Genomic DNA, 19219 nt, shown 5'->3' on the forward strand with positions numbered 1-19219 from the left:
ATGAGGGAACTTGGCAGGCAAAGTTAGATAACTCTGGCGTTCATTTTGACAGAATTATGTGCCCTTTTTATACTTAGAAAATTGAAAATTTTGGTTAAGTTTTGTGTTTAGGTCCATTTTATTCCTACAGTATCAAAGCTATTGCTTTCATACTTGCAACACTTACTAACTATCATAAGGGGACTGTGCAGGCAAAGTAATGTAACTCTGACTGGCATTTTGACAGAATTATGTGCCCTTTTTATACTTAGAAAATTGAAAGTTTGGTTAAGTTTTGTGTTTTGGTCCACTTTACCCCTAAAGTATCATAGATATTGCTTTCATACTTGGAACACTCGCAAACTGTCATAAGGGTACAGTAAAAGGACAAGTTGCATAACTCTGGATGTCATTTTTACGGAATTATGGCCCTTTTTTGACTTAGTAACTTCGAATATATGGTTAAATTTTGTGTTTCGATCCACTTTACTTCTTAAGTATCAAGGCTATTGCTTTCAAACTTCAAATACTTTCATGCTATCATGAGGTTACTGAACCTGGCAAGTTGAATTTTACCTTGACCTTTGAATGACCTTGACTCTCAAGGTCAAATTATTAAATTTTGCTAAAATTGCCATAACTTCTTTATTTATGATTAGATTTGATTGATACTTTGACAAAACTACTCTTACCTGACATACCACAATAGACTCCACCCAAAACATCGCCCGTGCCCTCCCCCCCCCCCCCCCCCGAATCCCCCCCTATTTTTTTTTTTTTTTTTTTTTTTTAAGATCATCTCACAAATGACCACCACACCCTCACACTATACCCCCCCCCCACGCCAACCCCTCCCCAAATTTTTTTTTTAAACGGTTAAAAACAAAACTATTTATTTTGATTATTTTATGTTTGAAATACCGTCCAACCATCGCACCCAAGAATCCCCCCCCCCACCACCCCTCCCCCCACCCGAATCCCCCCCCCTAACTTTTTTTTTTTTTTTTTTTTTTTTAAGATCATCTCACAAATTACCACCACACCCTCACACTATACCCCCCCACCTCACCCCCCCCCCAATTTTTTTTTTGAAACTTAAAAAACACTAATATTTATTATTTTATGTTTGAAATACCCTCCAACCATCGCACCCAAGAATCCCCACCCCCACCCCCCCCCACCACCCCCCCACCCCCCGAATTTTTTTTTTCCTTTTTTTTTGCATTTTTGGAACATAATGTAATAAATGTCCACACCCCCACACAATGCACCCCTCTTCACTCCACCCCTCCCTCCTTTGTGATTGAAAATGAGAGTCCCTTCACCTTTAAAAAGAAAATAGATGAGCGGTCTGCACCTGCAAGGCGGTGCTCTTGTTCCTTATATGGCTTTATATGGCTATAGTAAAATCTTTTTAACACTCTAGAGGCCACATTTATTGTCCAATCGTCATGAAACTTGGTAAGAAGATTCATCCCAATGATATCTTGGACGAGTTCGAAAATGATGCTGGTTGGTTGAAAAACATGGCCGCCAGGGGGCGGGGCATTTTGCCTTATATGGCTATACTAAAACCTTGTTAACACTCTAGAGGCCACATTTATTGTCCAATCTTAATGAAATATATTCAGAAGATTTGTCTTAATTATAACTTGAATGAGCTTGAAAATGGTTAGGTTTGCTTGAAAAACATGGCCGCCAAGGGGAGGGGCATTTTTCCTTATATGGCTATTTAAGGCTATAGTAAAATCTTGTTAACACTCTAGAAACCACATTTATAGTCGGATCTTCATGAAACTGGGTCAGAAGATTCATCCCAGTAATATCTTGGATGAGTTAAAAAATGATGCCGGTTGGTTAAAAAACATGGCCACCCAAGGGGCGGGGCTTTTTTCCTAATATGGCTATAGTAAAACCTTGTTAACACTAGAGGCCACATTTATTTTCCGATCTTCGTGAAACTTGGTCAGAAAATTTGTCCCAATAATATCTTGTTATCTCAGGTGAGCCCTTTTGGGCCTTCAGGCCCTCTTGTTTTTCACCACACCGATCTTGTGACATCAGATCTTCTCAGGTATCAATATTGCATAATTGTTGACTTAATTTACACAATCATTTGTGTTTTCGACCCCCAGGTATGAAGGAACTGGCCGCTCTCTCTCACTGAAGCTTATTCAGCAGCTGCGTCAACAGTCCTTGACCTACGGCGGCACAACAGCAGAGGTCAAGAAAACAGTTGCTATGACAACCAAGTCAGACAGTAAGGTTGCATCATCAGCATCAGGCCGGACTCTACAGGAGGTGGTGCTCAACGAGTCCATACGATACACAAATAATGATCCAGTAGAGAGATGGCTCAATGACCTTCTCTGTTTGGACGCTAGTGATGTTCCAAGGATATTGTCTGGTTGCCCCCTGCCAGAGCTTTGTGACTTGTATTATGTGAATCGGGACACTCTGTTCTCCTATCACAAGGCTTCTGAGGCATTCTTGCATAGAATCATGGGGCTCTATGTCTCCTCCCATTACAAGGTTGGTATTTGGTTGACAGGGAAATTTTCCCTGATTTTTTTTTTTTAAGAAAGTAATTTTGTCATTTTTATTGAACTCTAATTATTCTTAAAAGTGTTTGTTACAATTGCTCCAAAAGACAATTGGGGTCTTTATTCTACCACATTAATAGCTAATATTCCTCTTTGTTCTGTGGAAAAATATGGTTTGATATGCATTCAACTGAGGAAAATGGATTAATAGTACATTTTGTTGTATTTTCCATCAAAACCTGGAGGCCCAGTCAGAATATTTGCAGAGAAGTCCCCTATGGCTTCGAACAGATGAATCATGTTACATGTTGCTTTCTTTCTAAGAACACCCCCAATGACCTTCAACTGCTGTCTGATGCTCCGGCCCACCACATATTTGTACTGCTGGGTCCCGTGGATCCAAACCAGTCTGCCCTGCCTGAGGTGCTGTGTGTTCTGCAGGTTAGGAGAACAAAACAGACGAACATATAACAGGGAGAAACATGAAGTTAATTAGAACAAGGCCACTAGTCTATGGCCCCTTACATGTGTGGTTGGTCCCTTGATATTCCAAGCAGTCTTTCATCTTTCCTGTACATGAAGTATATAAAGATTAATAGTGGGTCAACTGTAATCAAAACGTTATTTTGTATACATTTGACAAAATGACAGAACCTATAAAGATAGAAACTATTTTATGCTTTAGAGATCATTTGATTATGCCATAAAGTAATGAGACTGACTTGACAAGATGTTCAAGAAAAAGTTATAATAGACCTGGATCTAATTATTCCTGCATTTTATAATTAAAGCTGCATGTCTGAAGAGGAATATTTTGTAATAAGCTGCATGAATCTTGTAGTGTACACGTGCGACAGTTTTCAATTATTTGCAGACTAACTTCCTAAAAGGAACCAGTTCTTATTTTTGACCGTTAAAATAGCCATGCTTTTAGTTTACAAACAAATTTGTCTTTTTTTACTTGCAGAAACTCTGCTATGAAAATCTGTAACACTAGTTAATACTTTGCCCTTAGTTTGGTCAGAGATAAATATACTAACAGAGATAAATATACTTAGGGTTTTTTTATTTCTGAAAATTAATGATGGTAAGGTTAAAGCAGTTGTAAAATTTTGGAGGAACTGGCCTCATTTTCTAAAAAAAAAGATAAGCCTGGTTTGAGTATAACTGCATTAAGTCACTTATTTCCAAGATGCAAATTACTATTTCATAGTTGATATTGTTGTACAAAATACTATTTATGACAATAAGTCCACGTATTATTTTCATTTGAAGCTTGTAATACTTTAAACATACACTTTTTATGTCCCCCACTATAGTAGTGGGGGACATATTGTTTTTGCCCTGTCTGTTGGTCCGTTGGTCTGTTGGTCTGTTGGTTTGTTTGCGCCAACTTTAACATTTTGCAATAACTTTTGCTATATTGAAGATAGCAACTTCATATTTGGCATGCATGTGTATCTCATGAAGCTGCACATTTTGAGTGGTGAAAGGTCAAGGTCAAGGTCATCCTTCAAGGTCAGAGGTCAAATATATGTGGCCAAAATCGCTCATTTTATGAATACTTTTGCAATACTGAAAATAGCAACTTGATATTTGGCATGCATGTGTATCTCATGGAGCTGCACATTTTGAGTGGTGAAAGGTCAAGGTCATCCTTCAAGGTCAGAGGTCAAATATATGTGGCCCAAAGCGCTTATTTTATAAATACTTTTGCAATATTGAAGATAGCAACTTGATATTTGGCATGCATGTGCATCTCATGGAGCTGCACATTTTGAGTGGTGAAAGGTCAAGGTCAAGGTCATTCTTTAAGGTCAGAGGTCAAATATATGTGGCCCAAATCGCTTATTTTATGAATACTTTTGCAATATTGAAGATGAAAGGTCAAGGTCATCCTTCACAAGGTCAAGGTCATCCTTCAAGGTCAAACGTTATATAGGGGGACATTGTGTTTCACAAACACATCTTGTTCACAATTTATTTCAGTATCAACAAAGAGAGCTTATGCTAATCTCGTTTAAACAGGCTTACTAAGTTCCAAAATCTTGGCCTGTAACCTGGTTGCTTAATTATTATATGGGTCGTACTCTGTACTCTGTGAAAATGGTTTAATGCATTTGAGTTAAGTGTCGTCCCAGATCAGCGAAGACTTTTTCTGCTTTTATGATTTCTTTTGTTTACAGAACGTTGCTTCGTAGCAAAAATCCAAATTATGCAGAAAGTGTCGTCCCTGACTAGCCTGTGCGGACTTCATTGGCTAATCTTGGACAACACTTTACGCACATGAATTAAATCCCCTTTTTACAGAGCAGGGCCGATATCTATATATTACATCTAGTAATTTACTAAAGTTTAAATATGAATACTGTACCTGTAGATTACATTTAAGATATGTATTAGACCTAAAAAGGTTGTGTTGTGCAACTTTCTTGTAACCCATTAAAACTTTTTGCATACATATACAGTGAATTATGAAATGGCTAGCTTAGATATGTCATTGATAACATATATAAATAACATGGTCAATAGTATAGAAAGTAACAATCCATGAGATTTGTTTGCTGTCTCATTTCCCACTCAGAGAAAAAAGTTCATTTATCATTGTTTGATGAGATAACTTGCACAAGTGTTAAGTTATTTCTATAGATATGGGCTGTGCTCTGTAAAAAGCGGGTTTCATGCATGTGCCCAAAGTGTTGTCCCAGATAAGCCTGTGCAGTAAGATAAGCCTGTGCAGAATGCATGCTAATTAGGGACCACACTTTCGGCTTTTATGATATATTTTGTTTAAAGAATGACTTTTCTTAGCAAAAATCAAGTTTAGGCGGAAAGTGTCGTCCCTGATTAGCCTGTGCTCACTGCACAGGCTAATCTGGGACAGCACTCTACACTAATGCATTAAACCCCCATTTCACAGAGCACAGCCCATATTTTTTTATTAATGAGCTCAGTTGTCAGCTTGGTCCAATATTGTAGGTGTGCTTGGAAGGGGAGATCTCCAAGTCGTCCATACTGAACAGTCTGTCCCGGGGCAAACGTGCGTCTGGGGATCTCATCCCATGGACTGTCTCACAGCAGGTAGTTCACTCTAACATTGAGTAGTCTAAATCTTGTTATCGTGCAGTTCCTGTGAGAGGGTTTGCTGGAGTTGAAGTATTTTAAGAGAGATCTTGGGAATACTCCCAGAATGGGGACCTCAAGAGGTCTAGGCTGACACCATATCAAATATGCCATTACAACAGATGTGGCAGTCAGTTTTTAGCTCGGCTGTTTTCGGAGAAAACCTGAGGTATTGTCATAGCCAGCTCGTCCTGTCTGCCGTCCGTGTCAAGGTTTGTTAAGGTTTTTTAACATTGGCTCTAAAATCAAAGTCCTTCTACCTACAACTTTAAAACTTCATATGTAGATGCACCTTGATGAGTTCTACACGCCACACCCATTTTTGGGTCACTAGGTCAAAGGTCAAGGTCATTGTGACCTCTAAATTAAAAAAAAAAAAAAAAAAATCTGACAAGCTTTCGTAGCCAAGCGTGGCACCCATTATGCGGTGCTCTTGTTATAAATTAAAGCTCATGATGGTTATTTTTTAACCAGGTTTTCCAAAGGAAAAAACTGGTTATTAGATTGGCGAATGCCGGCGGGCTGGCTGGCTGGCTGGCTGGCGGGCGGGCGGAACAAGCTTGTCCGGGCCATAACTATGTCGTTCATTGTCATATTTTAAAATCATTTAGCACATTTGTTCACCATCATTGGACGGTGTGTCGCGCGAAATAATTACGTCGATATCTCCAAGGTCAAGGTCACACTTTGAGTTCAAAGGTCAAAATTGGCAATAAATGAGCTTGTCTGGGCCATAACTATGTCATTCATTGTGAGATTTTACAATTATTTGGCACATTTGTTCACCATCATGGGACGGTGTGTGGCACGAAAGAATCACGTCAATATCTCCAATGTCAAGGTCACCACAACTTAAAATAGATTTATTTTGAAACAAACTTACAAAGGGGGTTAATTTTGTTTGTTCATTTCAAAAGTTCAGTTTGAGTTGTCTCCCTTAATCAGATTTTTTTTCACAATGAAAACCTGGTTTTGTGACAATTTTGTCCCTTGTTGTACTGTGTGATTGGTAGCGTAGGTAGTGTAAGATATTGATCTGGATATGGTTATTGTTTCTTTTGTTTTGATGATGCGATGAGGTTGTGGATAGAGTAAAGATGATTTTAAACTTATTAAACACGAATACAAAATCCTGATTATTCCCAGCATTCAACAGGTGCAATACTATTGTATGTCTTTGTTATAGAGAAATTATTTTGGTTTAATATTGATTACAATTAAAAACGTTTTTGTTTTTAGTTTCAAGACCATGATTTTCCTAGCCTGTCCGGAGCCCGTATAGTTAGGATTGCCACTCATCCAGACTACACAGGGGTAAGATATAGAGGGGACCTCTGTACAGGGGAGCTCTGTACAGGAGAGTTCTGTACTGATTCAGAATGTTGTGAATATTGAATATCATGGTTGTAAACAGGTACACTTTTAGATGTCAGATGTTTGTATTAAAAAAACAAGTCTAAAAGGATTTATAACAGTTTTCTTAAAATGTAATAAACTGTGATTGTTCTGTACTAGATTGTTTTTATTCCTTAATGTCACACGTTTTTGGTACTAATTGCAGATGGGTTATGGTAAGCGAGCGATGACTCTGCTGGAACAGTATTATGAGGGTAAAATTCAGAACATTCTAGAAGGGGATGAAGGCATTTCCATAGACACCAACACAGTCACAGAGGAGGAAGTGGAGCTGTTGGAAGAGTGCATAACTCCACGGAAGGACCTCCCACCATTGTTGATGAAGTTGAGTGAGCGTCAGGCTGAAAAGCTGGATTACCTGGGTGTGTCATACGGGATGACATCTGATCTACTCAGGTGTGAATATGTCAGCTATATTCTAGCTTCACCCATTCATGCCTAGCGTCAAGAAAAAAGGCCTCTCATCAGGGTCTGTGCTGTTTGCTTAAAGGAATTTCTGTAAGAAATATTCTAAATGTAGAAATAAAAATACTTGACATCCATAATTTTGGAAATAAGTTGATCCAATTTAGAAGGATGGGAGAGTCCACTCAGCATAAATGGGTTAAGAACAGAACAGATATTTGATTTGTACATAGTACATCATCATAATACACATATTATTTTATGACAATTTATAACATCTCATATATCAGTATAACATTTAAACACGAATTAATGGACATTTTAATATAACATAACACAGCATGTAAAGAGGATGATCAGCTTTTGTTAACATTTATAATTTTGTTTTAATTTCCAAGCTTTCTTTAATATATTTTGCAAACTTAATCAATACAGATTTGTTTTCAGTTTGCAATAGTTCAATAAGTTTGAACATTGATCATGGCCGTACATAATAATACATAATACGTATATTGCTAAATGTAAGTACTGGATAGATTGAATAAGATTTTTATCTTGACAGTTTTAAGCCTTATTCATTTGTCAGACTATATAGGTTTCATATGGATAAAGGTCACCTTGTAGGTATGATTTTAATGGATCTTCAAAAAGCTTTTGACACAGTAGACCATTCAGTTCTTCTTCTAGAACTAGAAGCCATGGGTCTCAGTCCTGATGTTCTTCAATGGTTTAAGTCATACCTAGCTTTCTGACAGGCAACAACTTGTTAATGTAGCTGGTTCTTTCTCTTCTAGTGGTAAGGTTACTTACGGTGTTCCACACTGATCCATCTTGGGGCCACTACTTTTCTTAATATATGAACATGATATGCAGGCAGTGGTTAAAAATAAACTTCTTCTGTATGCTGATGATTCGGCCATTCTTGTTGCAGGTAAAAACAGGTCTTTCATAGAAAAAGAACTGACAGATGAATTACAGTCTGTCAGTCAATGGTTAATTGACAATAAACTTTCTCTTCAAGTAGGTAAAATAGAGACAATTCTATTTGGTTCTAAACCTAGGTTAAAGTCTGGTGCTTCTGTCAATGTTAGTTGTAATGGTATTCGTATTCAGTCAACTTCTACAGTCAAATATCTTGGTGCTACACTTGATCAGTCACTGTCTGGTGATTCCATGGCTAGTTCTGTTGTTAAAAAAGCCAATACAAGGTTAAAGTTTCTGTATAGAAAACTTGATTTTCTCTCATTCCAAACTAAGAAACTTCTGGTCTTGACTGTAATCCAATGTCATTTTGATTACGCATGTCGTTTTTATACGCCCGTCTATGACGGGACGTATTATGGTATACCCCGCGTCCGTCTGTCCGTCCGTCCGTCTGTTAATGTCGTACGCTACGTCAAATATCCTTCGATGGATTTTTTTCAAATTTTAACACAATCTTAATATTGATAAACCCTGATCCCCTTTCGTTTTTGACGGAATTCTGAATTGTCGTTCCAGAGTTATGGGACTTTGTTCGTCAAAATTTCGTGATTTCATTGAATGTCCTACTGTAGCTCAAATATCCTTCGATGGATTTTTTTCAAATTTCAACACAATCTTAATATTGATAAACCCTGATCCCCTTTCGTTTTTGACGGAATTCTGAATTGTCGTTTCAGAGTTATGGGACTTTGTTCGTCAAAATTTCGTGATTTCATTGAATGTCCTACCGTAGCTCAAATATCCTTCGATGGATTTTTTTCAAATTTCAACACAATCTTAATATTGATAAACCCTCATATACTCAAAAAAAGATATGGTATGAATGTCAAGGAGACGGCGCTCCATGCTCATGTACTTATAAATTAAACCATGTATTCAAATACAAATAAACTGAAGTAAAAAAATGATTCAAAGGGTTATTTATTACCTTGCTACTTCATTGGCGAACGACGGGCGTATCATGCGCTCATGGCGCAGCTGTTTATTGGTATCATGGTTTTACCAAAATTTGGAAAGATAAACTTCAGGTCACACAAAATAAATTAATAAGGTTTGTCCTCAATCTAGGTCCTATGTCACATATAGGTAATGAACATTTGAAGATTTTGAACTGGTTACCTGTTCAAAAGAGAGTGGAGCAAGCTACCCTTTGTCATGTTTTCAAAATCAAAAATGGTTTAGCTCCTGAATATATGAGTGAAAACTTTGTTCCCTTTGACTCGTCATTCATGCAAGACTAGGTCAAGTGAAAGTGAGTGCTATATTTTACCCAAAGTCAAAGGTTTTGGTGCTAAATCTTTTGCATATAATGTTTGTGTTCTGTGGAACAAACTACCTTCCTCCTCAAGGAATTTTACAAGTATAACTCATTTTCAGTTGTCAGTTAAAACTCATCTTCTTAATATGTAATCATTCTTTTAGATCTATATAGTTAGTTTTTAATTAATCCACATTTTAATATATCTACCTTTGTATGCAAATAATTGTCTTTTATAACTCAAATCTCTGATATTCATCTCATGCCTCTCTATGTCACTGCCATCAATATCCAAGGACCACAATGGAAATAAGAGATTAAGTCATCTTTTTAGCTCAACTGAGCACAACATGCTCATGGTGAGCTTTTGTGATCGCTTTTGTCCGTCGTCTGGCGTGCGCCGTCAACATTTGCCTTGTTAACTCTCTAGAGGCCACACTTATTGTCGAATCTTCATGAAATTTGGTCAGAATATTGGTCTCAATGATATCTTGGATGAGTTCGAAAATGGTTACGTTTGCTTGAAAAACATGGCTGCCAAGAGGTGGGGCATTTTTCCTTATATGGCTATAGAAAAATCTTGTTTACACTCTAGAGGCCACATTTATTGTCTGATCTTCACAACACTTGGTCAGAAGATTTATCCCAATAATATCATGGACGAGTTCGAAAATGATGCCGGTTGGTTGAAAAACAAGGCCACCAGGGGGTGGGGCATTTTTCCTTATATGAGTTCGAAAATGGTTACGTTTGCTTGAAAAACATGGCTGCCAAGGGGCGGGACATTTTTCCTTATAGGGCTTTATAAGGCTATAGTAAAATCTTGTTAACACTCTAGAGGCCACATTTATAGTCCGATCTTCATGAAACTCGGTCAGAAGATTCATCCCAATTTTATCTTTGACAAGTTCAAAAATGATGCCGGTTGGTTAAAAAACATGGCCACCACGGGGGCGGGGCTATTTTCCATATATGGCTATAGTAAACCTTGTTAACACTCTAGAGGTCACATTTATTTATTGATCATTATGAAACTTGGTCAGAAGATTTGTCCCAATGATATCTTGGATGAGTTCGAAAATGGTTTTGGTTGCTTTAAAAACAAGGCCACCAGGGCCGGGGCATTTTTCCTTATATGGCTATATATGGCTCAAGTAAAACCTTGTTAACACTCTAAAGGCCACATTTATTGTCTAATCTTCATGAAATTTGGTAAGAAGATTGGTCTCAATGATATCTTGGATGAGTTCGAAAATAATTATGTTTGCTTGAAGAAAATGGCTTCCAAGGGGCGGGGTATTTTTCCGTATATGGGTATAGTAAAACCTTGTTAACACTCCAGAGGCCACATTTATTTTCCGATCTTCATGAAACTTGGTCAGAAAATTTGTCCCAATAATATCTTGTAATCTCAGGTGAGCGACTTTATGCCTTTCAGGCCCTCTTGTTTTATTTCAACACGGCGCAATAGGGGGCATTGTTCTGACGAACACATCTCTTGTTCCTTATATGGCTATAGTAAAACCTTGTTAACACTCTAGAGGCCTCATTTATTGCCAATCTTCATGAAATATGGTCAGAAGATTTGTCTTATTGATATCATGGATGAGTTTGTAAATGGTTACGTTTGCTTGAAAAACCTGGCTGCCAAGGGGCGGGGCATTTTTCCTTGTATTGCTTTATATGTCTATAGTAAAATCTTGTTAACACTCTTGAGGCCACATTTATATTCTGATCTTCATAAAACTGGGTCAGAAGATGTATCCCAATAATATCATGGACGAGTTCAAAAATGATGCGGGTTGGTTGAAAAACATGGCCACCTTGGGGGCGGGGCATTTTTTCTTATATGGATGTAGTGAAACCTTGTTAACACTCTAGAGGTCACATGTATTTAACGATCGTCATGAAACTTGGTCAGAAGATTTGTCCCAATAATATCTTGGATGAGTTTGAAAATGGTTTTGGTTGCTTTAAAAACATGGCCACCAGGGGCGGGGCATTTCTCCTTATATGGCTATATATGGCTTTAGTAAAACCTTGGTAACACTCTAGAGGCCACATTTATTGTCCAATCTTCATGAAATTTGGTCAGAAGATTGGTTTCAATGATATCTTGGATGAGTTCGAAAATAATTATGTTTGCTTGAAAAACATGGCCTCCAAGAGGCGGGGCATTTTTCCTTATATGGCTATAGTAATATTTTGTTAACAATATAGAGGCCACATTTACTGCCCGATCTTCATGAAACTAGATGAGAAGATTCATCCCGATAATATCTTGGAATAGTTCAAAAATGATGCCGATTGGTTGAAAAACATAGCTGCCAGGGGACGGAGCATTTTTCCTTATATGGCTATAGTAAAACCTTGTTAACACTCTAGAGGCCACATTTATTTTCCGATCTTTATGAAACTTGGTCAGAAATTTGTCCCAATAATATCTTGTTATCTCGGGAGACCGACTTTGGGCCTTTCAGGCCCTCTTGTTTGTGTAATCCTTTGTATAATGTTATTGGCATGGTTTCATTTCGCATACATGCTTATTGTTTTACTATTTTATCATGTATGTAGATATGTTTTATCATGTTGTATCATTATACTTAAATAAATAATCTAATTTTGTTTTCAGGGACAATTGGACTTCCAAATAATGTCTAGCTGTCAAAGTATTGTTAAAAAAGTGTACTTGAGACTTTGTCGAAGATTCTTAAAGTTGTAATCTGAATGTTTTATTGGTAGTTCAGAGATCATGCATGTACTGTTTCTCAAAAGATCTCGAAAGAACAGTTTTCGTTTTCTGCATTTATTTGAAGAATGTTTGCAGTATAACAGTCATTTAATCTTAAGGAAAATTCCACCTTTCTTGTAGATTTTGGAAGAAATGCGGTTTTGTTCCTGTGTATCTGAGGCAGACAGCCAATGAACTGACAGGAGAGTATTCCTGTATCATGCTGAAATCCCTACACACTGGAGAAGGGGAGTCAGAAGCCATGTGGCTGCCTGCTTTCTGGAAAGGTTTGTCTGGTCAAAAATGAGTTTGAAACTATTGTATCTCTAATTTACATGTTTAACAGTTACAACAGTTTTCAGATGAACCTTATATGTATGTGTTCTGCTTACCTCAGCTATTTGGTTATAGGGTATGTGGTTTCCGTTTATTTTGCATTTGAGGTCCTCCATTAAAGAAGCGAAGACACTTGATGAAAATGCTGTATCTTTAAGATTAAAGCCTTGTTTTTTTAATGCCCCCGAAGGAAGGCATATACTGTAATTACTCTATGTTTTCGGACACTTAAAAATATATTTTTTTTTTTTTTCGTGTCCAAAAACTTAGATACGAAAAATATTAACAAAATACAGGTGTCCAAAAACTTAGAGTCGAAAATGGAAGTGTCCGAAAATAGCGTCAATTGCATCAACGACTACTGGTTATAGCACGCGCTTGTAAAATACCATGCTGTATAATATAAATTACAGTTATACATGTTTGCACTGCATTTTAAATAATTGTAAATGCTTAATTTATTTGACAGAAAGTTACTTCAAGGATGTACTTTGACCAACGAGTACAAAAATAAGCATGTGATGTACCAATACACGCTTGTATGAACCTGTAATTAACGCAATAAAAAAAGCAAACTATTAATTCTTTGTTTGTTCATTTCCGATAGTTGTTGTGTAACACCTTCCATTGTTCGTAAAACTTGTAATAGGGTGCATCACAATTTGAAACATTTAGTATTTGTCACAGTTATTTTACTGAGAAGGGGTAGTACCATTGCGGTAGAAAATTGAACTGTTAATTGGCACTACCCCTGGTAATTGTCATGTCATAACGCTTATGCTATCGGGCGAAACCATTGTTTAATACCGATTTACGAGGTTCTTTACCCAATAAAGCAAATGTAATGTTCAATTCCCCTTAGGCATGCACCCGCAATGTTTAATGATGTTAATCTTGTTGTAAAACCCCATGATCGAAGTGTCATTAGATATGGAAAACAGGTTCCAAAATTGGTAAAATAGCGCTGTAAAATATACTGTCCGAAAACTTAGAGACATAAATAACGGACGAAAACTCGTGTGTCCGAAAATAAAGAGTCACAAAAAAAATTAATTTTTGCTAAAAAAGGGGGTGTCCGAAAACTTAGAGTGTCCGAAAACATAGAGTAATTACGGTAGTGATTGGACTGTCCGTCCGTGCGTCTGTCCTTCCGTCACACTTTGCGTTTAGGTTTCTCGAAATGCTCATAACTAATATGTCCCTTGAGATATAACCTTCATATTTGGTAGGCATGTGTATATGGACAAGGCCTTTCCATATGCACAAAAAATTTTACCCCTGTGACCTTGATCTTGAATTTAGTGTCCCTGTTTAGGTTTCGAAATCTGTGTTTAGGTTTTGAAAAATGCTCATAACTTCTATGTCCCTTGAGATATAACCTTCATATTTGGTATAGACAAGGCCTTTCCATACGCATAAAAAAATTTACCCCTAGAGGGCATATGTCATCCTATGGTGACAGCTATTGTTTTCCAATAAATGCATACCATTACAATATTCATGAAAAATGACGATAAATAAAATATTTGAAGACATCTTAATACTTAATAGTTGTATTGCTCATTAAAGGGCCCTTTTCACGTTTTGGTAAATTGACAAAATTAAAAACAATTGTTTCAGATTCGCAAATTTTCGTTGTAGTTATGATAATTGTTAGGAAACACTAATACTGGACATTTACCATGCTCTACAATATCCATTATGTGCATCTTTTGACGATTTAAAAACCTGAAAATTATAAGAGTTGCAATGCAAAATGATTTGGAGAGTTCTGTTGTTGTCGTTATATTTTGTGAAACAACGAGGATTGCTTATATAAAGTATAAAATACATCATTCATTAAATGAGCACAGATTGCTAGTGGTCTAAGTGTTAGACTTTTCTCTTAGACTAGTTGTCTGTGGTTTGAGCCCAATTGAGGATTACTTTTTTAACCAGGTTTTCCGAAGGAAAAAACTGGTTATTAGATTGGCGAATGCGGGCGGGCTGGCGGGCTGGCTGGCTGGCTGGCGGGCTGGCGGAATAAGCTTGTCCGGGCCATAACTATGTCGTTCATTGTCAGATTTTAAAATCATTTGGCACATTTGTTCACCATCATTGGCCGGTGTGTCGCGCGAAATAATTACGTCGATATCTCCAAGGTCAAGGTCACACTTTGAGTTCAAAGGTCAAAAATGGCCATAAATGAGCTTGTCCTGGCCATAACTATGTCATTCATTGTGAGATTTTAAAATCATTTGGCACATTTGTTCACCATCATGGGACGGTGTGTCCCACGAAAGAATCACGTCAATATCTCCAATGTCAAGGTCGCCACGACTAAAAATAGATTTAAAAAAAAAAAAAAAAACTTACAAAGGGGGTTAATTTTTTTTGGTCATTTCAAAAGTTCAGTTTGAGTTTTCTCCCTTTATCAGATTTTTTTTTCACAATGAAACCCTGGTTTTGTGACAATTTTGTCCCTTGTTTGTTTCTAATTTTATTTTTGATTTTTACTGGAGCTTTTTTAGATCCAATGTTTAAATTTCTCATTATAAAGCATTTAGTGACAACTTCAATATCTGCAAAAATCTGGAAAAAGGCCCCTTACATCTGACCCATCAAAATGTCTGTAAGTGAAGTACATGCTGGTTCTTCAATTTCTGTCATTCAATGCAAGAGTCTTTAGAGTTTAGCTATGTTTGAGTGTTGGTTAATAATTTCATCCTACAGCTAAACAATGTTGTTGTAGGAAAAGCTAGGTTTTGAATAAACATCTGCTTTACATTTAATTATTAAGGACCATTTCAAGTAGCGAAATCGGAAAAGATCACAAATAATTTTGATGTAATTATGCATGATTAGATTCTGTCAATTTAATCTGTTTTGGCTATAACAAATTTCAACAATTAAACGCTCATATTTTGATTGTCTCATCAAAGATGTTTAAAATAAATATTGTAGGATATATAGAATATCATGATAGTGTTGTTGTGTACTTGAATTTATAGGATTTGTCTGAGAAAGGCTTTCATCGCTTGGTGTAATATTTTGGTAGTTCATTATTTTAAAAAAAATCTTCAAAGTGTAAATTTAGAGAGCCAAAGAAGGCTGGCAGATTTTTGTTTAAAAGGTGTTTGTTTGTTAGTTTGTCATGTCCACCTTCAAGGAATGCAGCATATTCCAGTCACCATGTATGTCTGTACATCTTTTGTATGAGTTCCCAGCTGTATGTCGAACAGTTCTGTTGCAGCATAACTTGTCCATAATTGGATGGATATTAAAATATATCAGCACAAACGTAAAGCATCATAAGACTTAGTGTGTTACAATCGTGTCCTTATTTTAAGGTCAAGGTGTCACTTAGAGGTCAAATAACATTGCACTTTGTTACAATCGTATCCTTAATTTAAGGTCAAGGTGACACTTAGAGGTCAAATAACATTGCACTGAGCTACCTTTGGACTCTTTCAAATGAACCAGTGAACCAATTCTGACAAGGCATATGCCGCAGCATATATAGGTTTATCAAATGCAGCACCTTGTTTTGAACATAGTTATATTACCAGTAGGGATTTATTCATACATGAAAAAACATGCCACACATTTATGGATAAGTTTTTCTTTTTGTTCACATAAAATGGAAGTCCATTATCAACATTGAATTCACACACGTTAGGAATATGCATTTGCCTTATTTTGGTTGTAAATCATTCCAGGGTTGTGTCAGTAACTGATTATGTATGCGTTATTATTACATTATTTGGGTGTGTCTCTTTGTATGAGCATAATAGTTTTAATACCCAATATTATTTGGTTGAGTCTATCATTCTGTATATAATAAATGATTTCAAGTGTGAAAATCCCTCTTTAAAAGTCACACACAGTTTGAACTAGACACAACAGCTACTTGATTTGGAGAACAGTAAGTTCAGTGTATTTAATACATATAGAATGTGTTCAAGACTGCTCTTGTATTTGCTTGCTTATATTCAATGTTTATAAAAGAATGACCAGCATTGGTAATTGCTATGATGTGGTTTGTTTTCATATTCCAGATTTCCGGCGCAGGTTCATATCACTGTTGTCATATCAGTTCCGAGAGTTCATGCCAGCCATGGCCCTCAATGTGCTGCAGCAGAAACAGTTCAAACATACTTCAACAGGTAATTGTAGATTCTTTACTGTGTCACATAAAACAGACATGTTGACCAATATTTGCACACATTTGTAATTTCATTACTCAGGGTGCAGAATCATCAGGGTTTTCAGGGGTTAACACATGGGCTGGACAGAATGTAATCACACTGTTAAAAACTTTGTTTTTGCAAATGTGTTTAGTAAGTGAAATACCTTTGCAAAAGTCTAGAGTGCATATAAGACAGTTTTTCTTGCAGTTTGTGCTAATATCTTAAGGTATAAAAGAATAAATCCTTGAATATGTCTGAAATCCGTGACAAATTCAGGTTGCGTGAAGCAAAACTGTGTAGTACAAATCGAATTTTTGAACAAAAACACAGGCTTATTAAATAAAGTAATTATAATGTATTTTACATTGCCACTAGCAGCATAAAAATCTGTATTTTATGCACTAGCTGAAATTCTTAAGAAAAATTGTTTAAAAAAGTTATTTGAAATAAAGCACCACCTTCCGTCCTGTATACATCCATAAAAGTTAAAAAGATTAATCCCACAAAGACACATGGTCCTGCACCCTGATACTAGAAGGCATTGGAGCTTTCTTAAAAAATATATGAACCCAGCACACATGTTTAGAGCCAATGTCGAGTGGGTATATTATATCACTAAACAATATCCTCAACTATGGTCTTTTTCCATGCAATGATAATATATTTAAATAAGAAAAAATAAAATTGTATAACCTAAATGTTATTTATAAAATAATGTCATTATAAATAGCTTTGTGAATGTTTTGTACATTACCATGTTCTCTTTAAGACATTTCTTTGCCATGTTGTGCAGGCACCGTGAGCAGTAAGGACCTGGAGATGTATGTGACCCGCTATGACCTGAAACGCCTCGAGTTGTACGCTCAGAATATGGTGGACTACCACCTCATTATGGACCTTGTACCTGCCCTAGCCAGAATGGTCTTCTTGGAATTAGTTGATGTTCACCTTAGTATTATACAGTCGGTAAGTTTAATCTGCCTTCCCTTGTCAGAATGATATTGGTTTAAATAGTGGAATTTCACCAAAGTGTCATATACTCCCTTAGTGCATTGTACCAGCCCTCACTTGAGTGTTCTTCTATTGTCATTCTCAGTGGCTGTGGCCTGTCACTCTGTAAACAATTGTAAATCATCATAAGATGTTGTGTCTTTGTTAATATCTGTCTCCCTATGTAAATGGTCTTAAATTGGTCTTATAAAAGCTGAACAATTCCTTCCTCAGTCAAAACTTAGCCATTTATTGATGGATATCTTAAATAATTTGCACTAATGCAATCCGTCATGAGAGGACTTGTCAAAATTAACACAAGTCTATCTACCTTATGATCAAGGTTCCAACAGGAGTTCAAAGTTAAAGAGTTGGAGTTAAAAGTTGGAGATGAAAACTGCTTTCTTAGACTGTAACTTTGTCATTTGCTGTTTTGAATGAACTTACCACTAATTACCGCCATGAGAAGACTGCAGTTTCTTGTGAAACCTGCCTTTACCTCAGAGGTCAGGATAACATTTAGAGGTTTAAGGTCACCTCTACCTCAGAGGTCAAGGTAACATTTAGAGGTTGAAGGTCATATCCTCTACCTCAGAGGTTAAGGTAAAATTTAGAGGTTGAAGGTTACCTCTACCTCAGAGGTCAAGGTAACATTTAGAGGTTGAAGGTCACCTCTACCCCAGAGGTCAAGGTAACATTTAGAGGTTGAAGGTCACCTCTACCTCAGAGGTCAAGGTAGCATTTAGAGGCTGAAGGTCACCTCTACCTCAGAGGTCAAGGTAGCATTTAGAGGTTGAAGGTCACCTCTACCTCAGAGGTCAAGGTAGAATTTAGAGGTCTAAGGTCACATTTGGCAATTAAACAGCTTGTCCTGGCTGTAACGTCGCCATTCATCATGCAATCTGAAAGCAAGGTAGCACAAATAACTACCAAGAGGATACTGAGTGTCCGGTATCAACAGTCTCTTGGCCTTAAATGTCAAGGTTAAACTTAAAGGTAATAATTCAAGTCTAAGTGGAAGTGGTTAGAAGTTTTAGTGGTTGGGATTGTGAGTAATTAGAAGTCTTACTGGTTATGTGTCTGAGTGGTTAGAAGTCTTTAGTTGATGGGATTCTGAGGGTTTTGAATTCTAAATGAATAGCATTTTAGAGTTTAGATATCTTAGTGGTTAAGAGTCATGGTGATTAGGAGTGTATATGGTAGGTAGTGTAAATGGTTAGGAGTCTAAGAGGTTAGTAGTGTAAATGGTTAGGAATCTAAGGGGTTAGTAGTGTAAATGGTTAGG

At 36.8% G+C, this 19219-nt stretch overlaps 1 protein-coding gene across 2 annotated transcripts in view; it reads left to right on the forward strand.

Moving 5' to 3' along the window:
* LOC127847715 (RNA cytidine acetyltransferase-like) overlaps positions 1 to 19219 on the forward strand; it is a 46956-nt gene that overhangs the window by 18957 nt on the left and 8780 nt on the right. For both annotated transcript variants that reach the window (XM_052379805.1, XM_052379807.1), the window contains exons 12-19: positions 2115 to 2511; positions 2847 to 2963; positions 5502 to 5603; positions 6885 to 6959; positions 7207 to 7457; positions 12581 to 12726; positions 16813 to 16920; positions 17738 to 17910. In XM_052379805.1, the coding sequence (XP_052235765.1) occupies positions 2115 to 2511; positions 2847 to 2963; positions 5502 to 5603; positions 6885 to 6959; positions 7207 to 7457; positions 12581 to 12726; positions 16813 to 16920; positions 17738 to 17910 (1369 nt within the window). The remainder of the gene's footprint in view (positions 1 to 2114; positions 2512 to 2846; positions 2964 to 5501; positions 5604 to 6884; positions 6960 to 7206; positions 7458 to 12580; positions 12727 to 16812; positions 16921 to 17737; positions 17911 to 19219) is intronic.

The sequence above is a fragment of the Dreissena polymorpha genome, chromosome 10 (assembly GCF_020536995.1).
Source record: "Dreissena polymorpha isolate Duluth1 chromosome 10, UMN_Dpol_1.0, whole genome shotgun sequence".
Lineage (NCBI taxonomy): Eukaryota > Metazoa > Mollusca > Bivalvia > Myida > Dreissenidae > Dreissena > Dreissena polymorpha.